Source organism: Cricetulus griseus, chromosome 5 (assembly GCF_003668045.3).
Source record: "Cricetulus griseus strain 17A/GY chromosome 5, alternate assembly CriGri-PICRH-1.0, whole genome shotgun sequence".
NCBI classification, from domain to species: Eukaryota; Metazoa; Chordata; class Mammalia; order Rodentia; family Cricetidae; genus Cricetulus; species Cricetulus griseus.
In genome coordinates this window covers 86,624,939-86,642,105 of record NC_048598.1, presented here as the reverse complement: position 1 = coordinate 86,642,105, position 17,167 = coordinate 86,624,939, and the positions used below count along the sequence as shown (strand labels likewise).

Here is a 17,167-nt window from a genome sequence, read left to right as displayed (position 1 = left end):
TTTTTAAAGATAGTTAAACTGGAACCATTTACCTAAATAGTCAAGTGTGGGAAATACAGGGGCTCTGCTTTTTTTGTTTTTAGATTTATTTACATATTTTACATATGTGTTTTGTCTGTATATATGTCTACACACCAGAAAAGGGCATCAGATCCCATGGAACTACAGTAACATACAGTTGTGAGCTTCCATGTGAGTGCTGGGAATTGAACTCAGGACCTCTAGAATAACAGCCATTGAGCCATATCTCTAGCCCTGTGGCTCTACTCTTCTATGTGATGACACATAGCATGTCCCCTTATGTAGAGGGGGACGTTTTCGCCTAGTCCCATCCTAGTGGACCGTTTTCTCTCTACCCACCCAGACCCTGATGCCTCTTACTAAATAACCACTCTGAGGCTTAATATCAGTTACAACTGTTTGGCCAAGGGCTTAGGCTTCTTACTGGTTAGCTCTCTCTTAAAATATTAACCCATCTCTATTAATCTGTGTACCAAAATGTGGTTGTAGCTTACCGGTGATGCCCTGGTATCTTGCTTCCCCAGCGGCTACATGGTGTCTCCTTAACCCCACCTTCCTTCTCTTTGTTTGGAATTCCTGCCTAGGTCTATTCTGCTTGGCCATTGGTTGAGCAGCTCACTCATCAACCGATAAAAGTAACACATACATGCAGCCTACAGACATCCTACATCTCCCCTGAAATGACATTAGCTTCAGGAGTCTCTCTCAGGAAGGAATGATAAAGGAGACTTTTCACAAGTACAGGAAAAACAACATCCTCTGGTTACAGGCAAGAGAAACAAAAGCTCCCTACAGCTACCCAGAAAAACAGGGAAAATCTTCTGAGTCCCCAGGGAGCAAGAAAATGGGGATGAGAGGTTCTAGAACCTGATGGTTTGGAAACCAGTCCTGCAGCTCTGCAATTGAGATACCTGCACCACAGCCTCTATAGGAACTGAAACCCTTCCCCAGAGTGAGAACAGCTCCCCCTTTTCAGCAGCTCTGGGAGGACAAATGGAGTATTCCTCCCAGCACACCTGCATACGTCTATACATCCATCTCCACCTGCATACGTCTATACATCCCCATCTGCATACGTCTATACATCCATCTCCACCTGCATACGTCTATACATCCCCATCTGCATACGTCTATACATCTCCACCTGTATACGTCTATACATCCCCACCTGTATACGTCTGTACATCTGTACATGCACCTCAACCTCCTTGCTTTGTGAACACTAGTGACCAATCTCTACTTAGCTCTTTTTTAAATTTACTTATTTTATGTGCATTGGTGTTTGGTGTGTATGTGTGCTATGTGAGGGGTGTTAGAGCCCCTGGAACTGGAGTTACAGACAGCTGTGAGCTGCCCTGCAGGTGCTGGGAATTGAACCCGGGTCCTCTGGAAGAGCAGCCAGTGCTCTTAACCTCGAGGCATCTCTCCAGACGCTCTACTTAGCTCTTAATATCTCACTTGGTTTATGGGATCTTTAAGAGGTCCCATCGTTGTGATTAGTCATTTATTTCTAACAATATCCATTATTGATTATCTTAAAAGGTACACACACACACACACACACACACACACACACACACACACACACACACACACAGTACCACTATTCTAAATGCTTTAAAGAGTTTAATTCATTTTACCTTCAAATCCCACTAGCAGGGCACCATTACTGTTCCTATTCTATGAATTAGGAACAGATGAGAGATGGAGCACCTGAGCCAAGGTCATAAGCTCAGTAGGCGACAGAGCTAAAATTGGAGCCGTGTGCACCCCTTACCTTCTGCGCTGGCTCCATTCCCGAGTGATTGTGGGGAGGGCATGTGCATGCCACAACATGGCAGTGTAGGTCAGGGGACAACTTTGTGTGGGGTCAGTTCCGTCTTCTCACCCTTACATGGGTCCTTGGGAATAGAACTCAAGTCTCTTGGCAAGCACTTCTACCTACTGAGACATCTCACTTGTGCCCTCCATTTTCTATTTGTTTTTTTGTTTCGTTTTTTTTTTTTTTTTTTCCAAGACAGGGTTTCTGTGTAGCCTCGGCCTTGAACTCACAGAGATCCGCCTGCCTGTGCCTCCCTAGTTAAAGGACTAAAGGTTTGTGCCACCACCGCCCGGCTTATTTCTTTCTTTTTAATTGGAGGGTCTGCCCACACCTAGGCCTCACTATCAAGTTAAAACAATCCATTCCCTTGTTCTTCTCAGCCGGCCTGCTTCTGTCATTGTTATCTGTCAATGCATTTGTCAACAAATCCTACGTCTTTATCACTGATAAAGCTCACCTTCCCCTGATACCTGTGTCCTAAGATATCGTATTCACTGGACACTTGGGTGTCTCCCAGAGACCTCCCAATGTGCAGAGCCAACACGGCCTCTCTCTTTTCATCTTCCATTTCAGAGCAACACCCTCCCAACCCAGGGTTCCAGTCTGCAACCTGGGTCCTACTAGACTCCTCTTGAAATCCTGGTGAGTTCTCTGGCCACCTCTCTACCTCTGCCACCCCTCCCCGCTTTGCAGCCCCAAGGCGGCTGGATTCCTTTCCAGGTGGCTGTGCTTTGAATTCAGCCTCTGAAACTGCTCTCTTCCCATCCCTTCTCTAAAACCAGACTGATTAAAAATGCAAACCAGAACCATTTCCCTATCTGAAATTTAGACTCACGGGCTTTTGCCAGGACTTTTGGGGTTGCTCACAACTTGATCCCTGGGTCTCATTGAGTCACGTGTCCTGCCATGTACATCACACCCTAGCCATACAAGTTAACTGCCAGCACCTCAAAAGTACATGATTCGAGCTTTTCCTCTGCTTGAACCAACGCCCCCCCCACACACACACACACCCTGAACTGTCTCTTCATATGGCCTATTCCATCTCTGAGCATCACTGCCTTCTTGCAACCTCCTGCCCCAACCTTACCTGCTCCACGTCTGGACAGCTTCGGTATCTGCTTGCTGACTTTCTTCTGCCATGACAATCAGCACGCTTTGCTGTGGTTTCTCTTCTGTTGCCTACCTCTTCTCTATAACACAATACCTTGACAGCTATAACATGTGTCTTTCTTCCAAACACCCTCTCCTAATCCACAGCTAATATGCTACACACATCATCAGATAAGACCACCATCTCCTAGCCCACAGCCAATATGTTACACACACACCACCAGATGAGACCACCATCTCTTAGCCCACAGCCCACACATCACACACACCACCAGAGGAGACCACCATCTCCTAGCCCATGGCCCACACATCACACACACACCACCAGATGAATGCATACGGAGAATGAAGTGTCTGGCACACAAGAGTGTAATGTTACACAATCATTATTGATAAGCCGCGGGGCTGGCTTTAAAGCAGGTTGTGAGTTAACTGTATTTTGAATTGTGGTGTCTGTCTCCAGCAGTCCCGTGCTTGCTATGGGCTGAGCAGAGTCCACATTTAGCTATAGGTTCTAATGTTGAGCTGGGAGTGACTCTTGGCTTCTCATCTCCGGCTAAGAGCCATTTCCTGCTCCAGCGCTCAGCCTTCCCATATAATGTGTCCAAGATCATTCTGAGCCCAGACAGCGGCTAGACAACCAGGAGTTTCTTACTAAACATCCTGACTATCCCACCAGGTCACTGTACCCTGCTCTGGTTCCCCGTCCATCAAAAAGGGGGATGGGGTTGACTTGGAAGGCAGGTAGAAAGCAGACTGGAAGTGTACAAAACACTACTATCTAAGTCACCAGAGCCTCTTGGGCCTTCTAACATCTCCAGGGGAAAGCACGCAGACAGTGAGTTCCCGGAAGGGAAGAGACCAAGTAGGAAGAGCCCTCCCCTGTATACAAGTCCACTATGGGGGCAAGTATGGGGGCGGTAGCTGAAAGCTGATGGCAGCCAGGGGAGAAGGCTCAAGCTCCAGAAGTTCAAGTTGCTACCAGATACCTCCTCACTGCCAACCATCTAAGCTGCAAATTATTAACCCACTCAGCTCAACCATGCAGATAAGCGCTGCGGGTAGGGGGAGCAGGAGGCCGTTGGAAGAGACCTCGGAGAAAGGTCCGGGCCAGGAGCCTCCCTCATCTCAGCCTCTCGGCATTTCTTATTTACTCTTAATAGTGAATCTTTACTCGCCTTCCAAATAATGGTTACCCTTTGGGTAAGGTAGCAATGGCCAAGACAGGGGGACTTTCATTCCAGGGGACTTCTTAGTAAGAATTGTATTCACAGATCCCACCACCTGGATGCTTGCAAGAGAAGTTAGTCAAAGAATCATTAATGTATCCACCAGCACAATGTGGCAAAATATGCAACACTTGTTTAAATATCTCCAGACCATCCATCTCTCACTACAAAGGCCGGGAGAGTCCACAACCTGTTCAGCTGACTGCTTGACATATTTACGAATTTCTAACTGGAAACTGCAAGTAAAGAGAAGCACACAGAGAAATGGTATCTCAACACAGGACCCGGGATGGTGAACTCCAGCCCCCAAATGTAGGTTTGGACCTATTCCTGTCTCCCAAGAAACACCCGAAGGCGCCTTTTCTATGATACCTTAAGAGCATCAACAGAGCTCAGTAAATTACTTGTCATATAGTAAGTGACTAATAAGTATGGGCAGTGGCGAGGGATATATATCAGTGAACTTTGATGTGTGGGCTGTGGGCTAAGAGATGGTGGTCTCATCTGGTGGTGTGTGTGTAACATATTGGCTGTGGGCTAGGAGAGGGCGGTCTCCTCTGGTGGTATGTGTGATGTGTTGACTGGGCTAGGAGATGGTGGTCTTATCTGATGATGTGTGTAGCATATTAGCTGTGGATTAGGAGAGGGTGTTTGGAAGAAAGACACATGTTATAGCTGTCAAAAGAGTTCATTCACACCAAGATCAAACCTAACCCTTAGTCTTCTGACTGTAACTATGGCCTCCTAACCTCACTGAAATAAGATGCCTGCTTCTAGAATAGACTCCTTAGCAATTCATTGAGACCTCACACATGTAAAAATGGTCTTAAGCCTAAGGAGACCACAGGAATAAATATCTAAAATGAAATGCAGAAGGCTGGGGGTAGGGTGTAGCTCAGTGGTAAAGGACTTGTCTAGAATGAGAAAAACTAGAAAGAATGAAGAAAGAAAAGAAAGAGAAAGCAAGGAGGGGAAGGAAGGAGGGAGAAGGGGAGAGAAAACAAAAGTCAGGGCCTTTTTTTTCTGAAATTATAAAACATTGTAGGAAGAAACTGGAGGGCACTTAAACAAATGGAAAGGCATACCATGTTCATAGATTGGAAGGTTTAATATGAAGATGTCAATACTCCTCAAAACGTGATACAGACTTGGTGTAGTTTTATTGAAATGCCATCTGGCTTCTTTGCACAGTTGAGATGCTGCTATAAACATTCATATGGAAAAGCAAAGGACTCAGAACAGTCACACAATATCCAAAACAAAGTTGAACTCATGCTTGTTTGTTTGCTTATTAGACAGGGTTTCTCTGTGTAGCCCTGGCTGTCCTGGAACTTCTGGAAACCAGGCTGCCTTTGAATTCACAGAGATCCTCCTGCCTACACCTCCTGAGTGCTGGGATTAAAGGCAGAGCATCGCCATGCCAGGCAGACTCACCCTTCTTGCTTTCACAACTTACTACAAAGCTACAGTAACCAGACGGTGGTCCTGTCATAGAAAACAATAGATAGAAGAATGGGACAGAATTCAGGGTCCAGAAATGACCTAAGTTTTTATGGTCAGTTGATTTTCTGCTAGAGTTGCCTACAGCTCTCTGTTCTGTCCTGTCTCCTCCCTACCAGCTCCCCTGAATTCCCACCCACTCCACCCACGGCAGTATCAAGAGTGGGAACACAGGTCTAATCCCTGAGCTGAGATTTAGGATCACTCTGGTGGGAGTCCGCTGAGGTGACCACAGGAACCTTCCCATCCCATAGAGGGACCTTCAGTGATGTGCACAGCATGTGCCTTGCCGATCCGACTAGCCTCACCTCTTACTTCTGGATCAGTGCCTCTCACCCTTCAGTCTCGCCAGATCACAAGTGGGGCTGCCAGTTAACACTCAGGACACCAAGTTAAATTTTAATTTCAAGTAACAAAGACGATTTTTTTAAAATAGAAATATCTGCCAAATTGCATTATTCATTATCTAAAATTTAAAATTGAACTTGAGGATTTTACACGAACATACGTGCACGCACACACACACTAACACACAACTGGAACTCTCCTGCTCCATTTCTTATCTCAGCAGTATCTGTCCCAAGCGTTCCCCTTCTTTGGAAGAACAAGCTCTCCCTGGTATACCAATGCCTTTCCTAATCAGTACCATGCATGAATTGATGTCATTGTCCCCTTAGTGTTCCAGAGAATGGCTGAGGGATGGGCTCCCCACCCCACCCCACCCCAGTCAAATTCTCAATGCTCAGGATAGAGACTGGCACAGAGTGTGAAAGAGGCCAGTGTTTACTGAGTAAACATAAAAGTGCCATGCATGGATTATCTCATCCCGTCTAGTGAACAAACACAATATCACTACCAACTATGTTTCATAGGTCAAGGATCTGAGGCCAGAAAAAGCGGAACAATTCACCCAGAAGGTTCACTGCTCATGCAGGAACCAGCTCCCAAAGCCTGCATTTTCAACACCCCCCCTCCACACCCTCTCACTCCCTCTCACCTTCTCAGCCCTCTACCCCTACCAACAGACCAGCCAACTGCCTCTAGCTGAGGATCCCCCCACCATGTTATTTACGTTATTCTGGTTTAGATGAAGAAAGGAGCCACCAACATATGTCAATATTTTCATTCAAGTTTGACATCTTAACTGGATAATTTAATGACACACCGTGACTTTGCCTACATAGATGTTCAGTCAACACGGAGTGTTTCAAATAACCACATAGCTTCCCACCAGTGGAGAAGTCTGTGTGGGTGTCCATACTCACCTTTATTTCCTCTTGAACAGCAGGATTTCGGAAATTTAAATCAGGTTGCTCTTTCAAAAACTGGTGAAAATAACATTGCTTTCGTACTTCATCAAAGTGCCAACTGGAGTTCCCATACACACTCAGCTAGCAAACAGGGAAAAGAAGGCAAGGTTACCTCACTCCTTCCCACACTGGCCTTGTCCACAAAGATGTGACCTTGCCACCCCAGCTCCTAGGCATTGTCTTTCCAGGGAGAACCCCAGATTTTACCTCAATGCGCCACAGGAGTGGTTATGAAATACTTGTCAAGTAGACAACATTCCCAATGACCACAATAGCAGCTGATGCTCTCAATTCCAGGACAAGACCAACTTAAGGGACTTAAGCCTTCCTAACATATTTCCTTGAATCTGCTGCTCAGGCTCAAGACCCCTGTATGTGAGGCAGATTGTAGAGAAAGATGGCCTGTATTAGTCTTGGGGCATGAAGTCAGAGATGTAAAATGATTGCCCAAAGAGTTTGTATTAGACACAGTCACTTAAAACCTTCCTAGTCATCTGGGGGTAAGTCTGACTTCAGGCACCAGCCTTCAGTGGTGTTTGATGCTGTGACTAAAATCTTCTTTCTAGAAGGAATGGGGCATGACTGCATGTTGAAATTCTCTGGCTTGTCCCTCATATCTCTGGTCAATCTGCCTCAATTCAACCTTAAACATGAGAGTTTCTTGGACCGTATCTCAGGCCTTTCGTTCATGTGTTCAGGTCTTGATAAAGAGCAACTGGAAACAAGGTGGTGGGAGAGGGGTTGGGGGGGGGGTTGTTTTCCCACCTAAATCCTTTTCTTTTTAATTGGAAGACATGGTCACATGGGATCTGCATTTCCATGACAAATTGCCACAGAGAGAAGCTGCTGATGTCTTTCAAGGAAACATACCATCATCTATTTGCATGTGCTAACTTTTTAAGAGTTATTTTTATTTATGTGATTTCATGTGTGTGTGTGGCCATGGAGACCATAGAGGATGTCAGGTCCCTAGGGCTGGAATTACAAACATTTGTAAGTTGCCCAATGTAGGCGCTGAGAACAGAACCTAGGTTCTCTGGAAGAGCAGCCAGTACTCTTAGCCACCGAGCCACCTCTCTAAGTGTGTGTTAACTTTTTACATTAGAAATCAACCTTGCCTACAAGTGGAAAAAAAGCTGATGGAAGGATGGAAAAAGTGGTGGAAAGAAAAAGCAACTGTCAAAAGCAAAAGTCAAGAGATAGCGGGTCTGAGGTGTGAGTATGTGTCCAGACCTTAGTCTTTTCATTCATCAGCTCTGAGACCTCACTCTGCCTATGTGCAAGACAGGAACTGAAATCTAATTCGTAGAATTGGAGGGGTAGACTGGATGAATTAATGAATGTAAGACCCTAGGTAGATAGCTTGCATGCAGCATGCTTAATAAATGTTCACTAATAGCCTTTTAACCAGGGGTTAATTTGGAGATGGTTTGGTTAAGGCAGTAAACATGTCAGGATGCGCTGATGGCCTGCCATGGGATGCATGATGGGCAGCTTCAGAGAGGCCACATAGTCGTGAAATGTGCAAACTCCGAGTGCAAAGTTTAGGTTGAAAATTGATATCCAGTTACCATCAGAGAAGGTCAGGGTGAGAAGATGGGAGACTCCAGTGAGGCAAGAGAATCTAGAATAAATGACTAGAAAGAAAGCAAAGAGAAACAGGCCTGAGTGGGAAGATCATGCCTAAGACAAGAGACAGCTCACCTGCTGGACTAGAAAGTCCCTAGCAGACCTGACTTTCAGGGACAGCACAGACTCTATCCTAGTAGAGCCAGACTCAGAGTCACTGGAAAGGTTGGTTCCAGGATCCATCAGATCAGCAGATGCTCAAGTCTCTGGTGTAAAAAATAGGGAATTTACACACAACTCTCACAGTCGTCTTTTATATTTCAGGAGATCTCTGTATTAATCTTACCACCTAACACAAAGTAAATGTTAAATTGTAGCTGTGCTGCTGAATTTTCAGGAATAATGACCAGCTAATGGTCCATAGATAATTCAGTCCTTTTGCAATATAATGTGTGTGTGTGTGTGTGTGTGTGTGTGTATATCTAGAATCTAGCCTATACAATATTTTATACTAAAAGTTATACACTGCTTATCTAAAACTCATGTTTAAATTTATTTTATTTATTTATTTTTTTGAGACAGGGTTTCTTTGTGTAGCCTTGGCTGTCCTGGAACTCACTCTGTAGAGCAGGCTGGCCTCTAAACTCATAGAGAACCACCTGTTTCTACCTCTGGAGTGCTGAGATTAAAGGCATGTGCCACCACCTCACCTAAAACTCATGTTTACATACATGTTTGAGGCTCTTATTTGCTAAATCTGGCCACCTAGACAGAAAGGACCTGGTCTCTTCCAGAAGGAGCAAGTAGGACGAATGATGGCTTCTATGCTCTCTGAGTGGCATTTGCTGCTAAGAGCCCTAGGAAGCAGGCAGAAGGGAGTTGAAAGACAGCGAGACCATGCTGGTCACCAGGACTCAGTCAACCTCCCAAGACAAGGTAACGGCTTAGGTGGCCATGTTGACAATAGGTTGTGTTCAGAGGCTCAGGACCGAGGTTTAGGAGAGGAGAAAGTGATGACTGTGTTTGTTTATGATGTGGCCCAGTAGGGGGGGAGTCAAAGAGGTAAAGGGCCCTGCAGCTCGGTAAAAGTAGAAAAATTTGTAGGAAGAAAAATGACTTATAATTCCCTATCTCCATCCAGGAGCCCCAGAACCTATGCTGGACCAGATGGGAAGTGAAGGCAAAGGGGAAGAGGATGCTGGATGAGAGTACCACTGACCAGGATAATCGGCTCAACAATGAAGTCAGAAAACCTAAAAGCCGTTTGGAAATGTCTTCTATTTCTAAAATGCATCCTTCAATAAAGGGCCCCACACACCTCACGCTCAGTTAGTCTAGAGCTGCCTGACTTCTGTCTGCTCATCGGCTGTCCTTACCCAGTTGTTGGGAGGAATGGTTACACCATTTTCATGGGTGCAGTTGTGCCAGATGTAGTAATCAGTGTATTTCCCGCTCCGTGTTCTACTCGATTGAAACCAAGGATGTTTGTCGCTGGTGTGGTTGGGTATGAAGTCAATGATTAACTTTAAACCTAATGAGTAAAAGCATTTCAAATGTTAGGGACAGACTGTGTGAGAAGAGTGACAGTAAGATGGGTAGGCGGGAAGCAGGAGGCATGATGCTGTCCACCCGAGTTCCCGTTCCCCCACACTTCCCATTTCCTTTACCTTTGTCATGGATGGCGGCGACCAGATTCTCAAAATCTTTCATTGTTCCAAAAACAGGATCAATTTCTTGGAAGTCCTCAATGCCATATCTGAAATCTTTCAGAGACGACTTATAAAAGGAACTGATCCAAATAGTCTTTACGTGTAAAGAGGCGATGTAGTCCAGCTTTTCTTGGATGCCTGAGGGAAGAGACAAGGGTGTGAGCAAACACAGCTTCGGTCTTTTCATTTGAAACATTCAAAGTAAAATAAGGGGGAGATAAAAAAAAAATGTCTAACGGTCAGTAGCACCAGAAAGGAAGCCTGCTTCTCACAATCACTGCATCAAAGGAATAACACATTGGGTTTTTAATCATTGGAGAAAAAAAAAAGATTCTTGCTATTTTCAATACTCAGAAAACTGAAAAAAGAAAAGGGGATAATAGAGTTGAAACTAGAAAAACAAGTAGCTTTAGCTATTCTTTCATGACCCACATGTCCTTTTTCATTCTATTCATCCACATCACCTAATATTGCCTTTTCTTGGTCTCCTCCCTTCCCTTCTTCCCTCCCTCCCTCCCTTCCTCTCTTTCTTTCTTCCTTCATCTCTTTCCCTTCCTTCCTTCCTTCCTTCCTTCTTTCCCTCTCCTCCTCCATTTTTGTTTGATACAGGCTCTCACTGTGTAACTCTGGCTGGACTGGAACTCTCCATGTAGACCAGGGTGGCCTTGAACTCATAGAGATCCACCTGCTTCTGCCTCCCGAGTGCTGGGATTAGGACTAAAGGTAGGTGCTGCCACTTTACAACCTTTCTAAATGTTAGACTGTACCCACACTTACACCATCTAAATATGCAGACAGAAATTAGACATGGTTAGTCACTGAAGGCATATGTCTAAATGACCCACTTAGGAAAAGTACATTTTTTAAAAATTTGTTTTGGGGAAAGGAATTTACTTTTTTGGTTTTTAGAGACTGGGTTTCTCTGTGTAGTTTTGGAGCCTGTCCTGGCACTCGCTCTGTAGACCAGGCTGGCCTCGAACTCACAGAGATCTGCCTGCCTCTGCCTCCCGAGTGCTGGGATTAAAGGCATTGCACCACTGCCTGTGTTGGGGGAAGGGATTTTATAAGCTGAAAAATTTGCCCTTTTTTCTACTGTTTAAAACTGTATCAAATCATTTTATTATAGTGCTACTTAATATGCAAACTGTTTTTCTAAACATAAAGTAAAATAAAGTTTTTAAAAATAAAAGTAAACAGAATATGTCTAAAATAAACATTTTATATCAAAGGTCAAAATATTAGCAATTTTATGAATTTGAGTAAAATTCAGACAACAATCTGGTCCTATGAATAGCATCAATCTCCTAGCATAACTTTTTACCTTTAATACAAATACATATTTTAAAATGTGTAATATCACACACACACACACACTCACTCATTTGAGACAGGGTCTCAAGTAACCCAGGCGAGCTTCAAACTTACTATATAGCCCAGGATAATCTTAAACTTCTGATCTCCCTGCCTCTGCAACCGGTAGCACACACACACACACCACGCACATGTCCAGCACACACAGTGCTGGGATTACATACAAGTATGTACCATCATGACTAGTTTATGCAATGATGGAGACCAAACCCAGAGTTAGGCCTGTGTTCTGCAACTGAGCTACAGCCATTCTTACATCTTTAAAGATTGCAGGTATTTCCCAACAGGTGTTGAGCTAGGTGCTAACAACTAAGTAATATCTAATCCCAGATAATCCAGAGAGCACTAGCCCATACCAAAGCAATTTGCCACACGTGTCTATTGAGCAGTTGCAATGTGGCTCATCTGGGTTGAGGTGTGCTGGAGCGAGGGAAAGGCACACACCAGATTTTTAAGACACGGTACAAAAAAGAAAGAACTTAAAATATGTCAATAATATTTTATGCTGATATGTTGATACAGAAAGTACACTGATTAAATAAAACATTATAGCAAAATCAATTTCACCTTGAGATGATGCTATAGCAATGTAAAGTAGGCGGAATGGGATGATGCAGGACTGAAGAAGAGATGTGCGAGATGCTTTATGGATCAGGGTGTTAGCCCTGACCATCAGGGGCAGGGGAACTGATGAGGAAAGTCATGGGCTGGGGTGGTGCAGGGCATGTCTGGGTTTCAGCATAATAAATGAGTACATAACTGAGCAAACAGAGAGACCTGATACATGGAGAAGACGGATTGGGCAAAAATATAATGACGAGGTAGAAGACAGGTCTGCACCAGTGTTTGCCAGGCTTCGTGTTTGTCTCTTGGGCTGTCTATAGAGAGGCTCGTTTGAGGGCCTCTCTGTGACTTGTTCTTTTCCGCAGGAAGACACAGGAGAGCCCAGGCTTGGCAGGGGAGGCCTATGGAAGTTAAGCTGGAGATGACTAGCTGCTGTGGCTTCTAGTTCAGGGTCCTAAATGCAGATGCGGAGACTTGAGCCGGTAGTTTTCTGTTTCCCATTGAGCCTCGCTGAAGCACGGCAGAGGTAACACTAAGCAAGCAGGAGGCGGAGGAGACCAAAGCACGGAGTACCCTGAGCCCTGGCAGAAGTGAAGACACGCTAGAGACACCCTTTGGTTATCAGACTACAAAAACAACCCCCACCCGGCCCCCGCGCGCGCCCCTTGTGCTGGGAGAAGGAAAAGCATGGTGCAGCCAGAGGAGGAGCTTGTCTCCTGGGGAGAGTGTTCTTATAGCTCTGAGCATTTGCCTGGAAGGATAATGGAACTGCAGAATGAGTCAGTTACAGACCAGGCACACCTTTGGCCAGCACTGCTTAGTGGCGCATATCTCTCGCATTCTATTCAGAACTAAGCTTCAGGTCAGAAACCTTGGACACTGACTTCTTCTGGCGTGGCCTATTGACTCACTCTGTCACTCTTCAATGGGCCTGAAGGCTGCCCTGTTAGGGCTGCCCAGGCCCAGGCTCTGACTCCAGTAACAGCCAGATCTAGGCTGTAGCTCTCTAGCAGGCTGTTGCCTTCCCCGGTGGCAACAGAAATACTTCCATTTAAACCAGAAGCAAGCCAGGGTTTGGGTATAACGGGGGGGGGGGGGGGGACGAGTGGGCAGACAGAGTGCATGTTCCAGCACAAGGAAGGGAGAGAGGAAAACTAGGGGATGGAGAGACATCAAGGGACCGGGGTCCCAGCTCCACACGTAGGGAGACAGAAGGCAACCACGAAAGCCAATCCCCGGGTGGTTTCTCCAGAATAACAAGATCCTTGGCCTTGAGGACAAGAACCTAGCAGATAACAGGAAGCAGCTATTCCCCCAAGGAAATGAACACACAAGAACTGACTAAAAGTCTCTGTTTGTGGGAACTTGGGAATCACCTAGGAGCAGAAGGCAGGGCCAGGAGGTAGGAAGTGTATCCCTGGTTCTGTGCTGTCAAAATACTACTTTGCCAACACTTGCTGGCTGAGGGGCAGCAGGTGCTCATAGGCAGTGCCAAGGAGGCCATAGCGGCCAAGGTGCCAGTGGAATGGTGAAGGTGTAAGCTAAAGTCTAAATGAAGGCAGTAGCTCAGAGCTTCACTTTTGAGGGCGGATACACTATTCTCCAAACAGTGACAAAACAGGGTAGTGGTGCACACCTTTGATCCCAGCACTTAAGATGCAGAGGCAGGTGGATCTCTGTGAGTTCGAGGCCAGCCTGGTCTACAAAGTGAGTTCCAGGACAGCCAAGACTGTTACACAGAGAAAACCTATCTCAAAAATAATAATAATAGTAATAACAATAGATTGAAAATGCTACCAAAATACGTCACTGGTAGAAAGCTTGTCTCACAGTGCAAAACCCTAGGATACATCCCCAGCACTGAGGATGTGGGGAAAGAGGGAGGGAGAGAGGGGACAAATTGGAGAGAGTGCTATGAAAGTACCAAATAAATAAATAAAAATAAAGTCTTTCATTAGTTATTAAGAAAAGTTGGGGGGTCAGAACATACAACATTGTAAAGACAAATTAGACTGTCCCTTCTCACACTGTACCATATTATCTGTAAAAAGCAAACTTCCTTGCTAGTAATTTCTTCTTACTGCACCTCGTTTTTATCCATTCCTACACTTTCTCATTTTGATTTGGGGGGGTGGAGCCCAGATTGTCCTCGAATTCATGTCAATCTTTCTTCCTCCACCTCCTGAGGGCTGGTATTACAGGCCAGTGGGACAGTACTAGCTGTCCTAAACCATTTTGACTTTGACTCTACCAACCATTCCAGTTTATTCCCAATGTCTGGCACAGTTTCAGTCTTAATATGTCCTAAAACAACATTCAATTTAAGGATATGAAATCACATATGAAACATTATTAAGAGACACAAAATTTTGGTTTTATTTTCCCACTAATACCAGTTATTGCTCTAGAGAACCCTTCATTTAGTTAACAGCTAACACACTGCTTGGCCTTTTAGCCTTCTCTTATCTCTCAAGATTGAAACTTGAAGACAGTCTTTCCCTCCTGCAGTCATCACATTTGTGTAACATGATGTATTTATCAATAATCTCCAGCCAGACAACAGGCTACATCATGTAGCAGGACGGCAGAGATTGGAGGAGGACCAACGAGCAGATGAATATGTGCACTGGCTTAGTGGGCATCAGATTAAACCCTTTGGCTCCGAGGCCTTCAGCAAACAGCCTTACATCCAGGGCAAGACTTGCCAGCTTCTGGATAACGCCCAGGGGCACGGGTGCCTGCCATCCTGGAATGTGCTTACCGCACAACCCAGGCACTAAAAGGCTTCCAGGAAGCTAGGCGTGGGAGGCACAAACCACCTTCCCCTGGTTGATCCTGGGCTCGAACACTCACCTTTAAGGTCTCCATTCCCATCCTTGTCGCTGTCCTTAAAAGATCTTGGATAGATCTGGTACATGGGACCTGCCTGCCACCAGTCAAGGCATTTTGGAGAGATGGCGATGATAACTATGGTGGCACCAATGAGCAGTAACACAGACACCACGGTGAGCCAGAAGAGGATCTCCCGGGGCACCCGGTAGCGAGCCTGGCCGGAGAACTGGAACAGCACCTCCTTGGGCATCCCCGCATAGGGCCGCAGGGCCTTGGGGTGGGGCTCGTCTGTAGCAGGGATACTCACAGCATTGGGCTGTGGGGTGTCCCTGGAGCCTGGCTCCTGCTCTGGGATGTCTTCATTCTGGACAAACCCGTTGTTCGTCCGGCACCCCTTCATACTCATCTGGATGGAGTCTCTTTTGCTTTTGTCCTCATTCATGTCTACTTCGTGCCCCTTTTCCTGGTGCTTTTCGGGAGGGACCGAGTTGGAAAGTTGACTTGCTGAGCGCGGTGGTTTGCTAATGAGCTTTGAATGGCTTATAAATAAACCTGGCAGGACTTTGCCCAGCCAAGGAATAAAGGGCAAATGGGGTTGGGGGTAAAAATTATCTTCACACCGGATGGCTGACTCAGCTACAGTAACAATACATGGAGGAGGAGACTGAGGAGAAGAGGCAGGGTTCCAAACACCATAAAATGCTGCTTGTCTGAGTACCAGCTGCCTACAGCAATGCTATTCACAAAACTACAAAAGGTGGAGACGGCCCAGAGAGATGGGCAAACAAAATGCAAAACGGAGAACATTATCCAACCTGAAAGGGGGGACGAAGTCTGATATACACTGCAGGATGGACGGACCTTGGGGACATTATGCTACGGGAAATGACCATATCAGAAGATAAATACTGTGTGGTTCCACTTATAAGGAACCTATACTCATAAAAGCAGAAAAGAATGATGGCTGGAGGCTTGGGGAGGAATCGTAGAAGTTGTGGGTCAATGACAACAGAATTTTTCCTGCGGAGTTGAGTTTTGGAGATAGACAATGGTGGTTGTACAAGGCAGGTCCTTTACCACGGAGACAGATATTTTAAAAGATGGGTTTAGTGCTAAATGTTATTAAGTCCGTTTCACAGCATTTGGAACAGAACATTTTCTTTAACTAGATATAAAAAATGATCCCGAAGCTGGGCATTGGTGGCACACGCCTTTAATCCCAGCATTCCGGAGGCAGAGGCAGGTGGATCTCTGTGAGTTTGAGACCAGCCTGGTCTACAAGAACTAGTTCCAAGACAGCCTCCAAAGCCACAGAGAAATCCTATCTCGAAAAACAAACAAAAATCCGAATTTTGCAAGGGGAAGCTGGCTGCACTTTTTGTTTGAAGGTCTCTCTTCCTACAGGTCCCCGCAGAAGAGGCTCTGGAGACAGGGAACCTTGACACTTTGTTGTTGAAGCTCCTTTATCTCAGCTCAGGCTGCCTCCAGACAGCCCAAGTGTATGCAAGGCTCTGCGTGTGTTCAGCACAACCTTGGGTCCTTTGATCGCTGTGACTTCGCATTCTTGTAAGCACTTGCAGACTGTGGGGAGGGAGGGAGACTTCTGAGCCTTGCAAGTTCAAGTGTATTGCTACAAGCAAACAGTCCTTAACAGCGGCACTAAACAGTTCTTTAATCATTGACAAGTGTAGAACACATTCACAAGCTCCGGAAATCACCAAAAGGCTGAGGTGCTCGCCTCTGGGATTTCCTAAGCCTCAAGGAGTGAGACTATCTGTGGACTTGATGTTTGATTAGATACTTTTATTTTTACAGTTAGCTTTTAAATTCTATAATTATCTTGTGTAGGGTGGGAGTGGAGGGATGCATGTCCCCACAAGGAGGTCAGAGGACAACACTGTGCAGACAATTGTCTCCTTCCACCTTTACCTGGGTTCCCCCCTCCTTCTGTCTCTACTGTCTGTTTTCTCTTAAATAAGGGTAGCTGCCTGGGTGCCTGACATTACAGGGTTTTCTCTAGAATGACCATGCAGAGTAATTAACTACTAAATTTTGTTTTTAGAGTCAGGGTTTCTCTGTGTAACACCCTGGATGGCCTTGAACTCACAAAGATCCTCCTGTCTCTGC

The 17,167-nt window shown here is 45.6% G+C and overlaps 1 protein-coding gene across 1 annotated transcript in view; it reads right to left on the bottom strand.

Moving 5' to 3' along the window:
- Slc3a1 (solute carrier family 3 member 1) overlaps positions 1-17,167 on the bottom strand; it is a 27,604-nt gene extending 10,437 nt beyond the window's left edge. Inside the window, exons 1-4 of the mRNA XM_027417954.2 lie at positions 15,062-17,167; positions 10,232-10,411; positions 9,941-10,095; positions 6,951-7,076 (exon numbers count right to left, since the gene is read on the bottom strand). Of these exons, the coding sequence (XP_027273755.1) occupies positions 6,951-7,076; positions 9,941-10,095; positions 10,232-10,411; positions 15,062-15,482 (882 nt within the window). The 5' untranslated portion in view covers positions 15,483-17,167. The remainder of the gene's footprint in view (positions 1-6,950; positions 7,077-9,940; positions 10,096-10,231; positions 10,412-15,061) is intronic.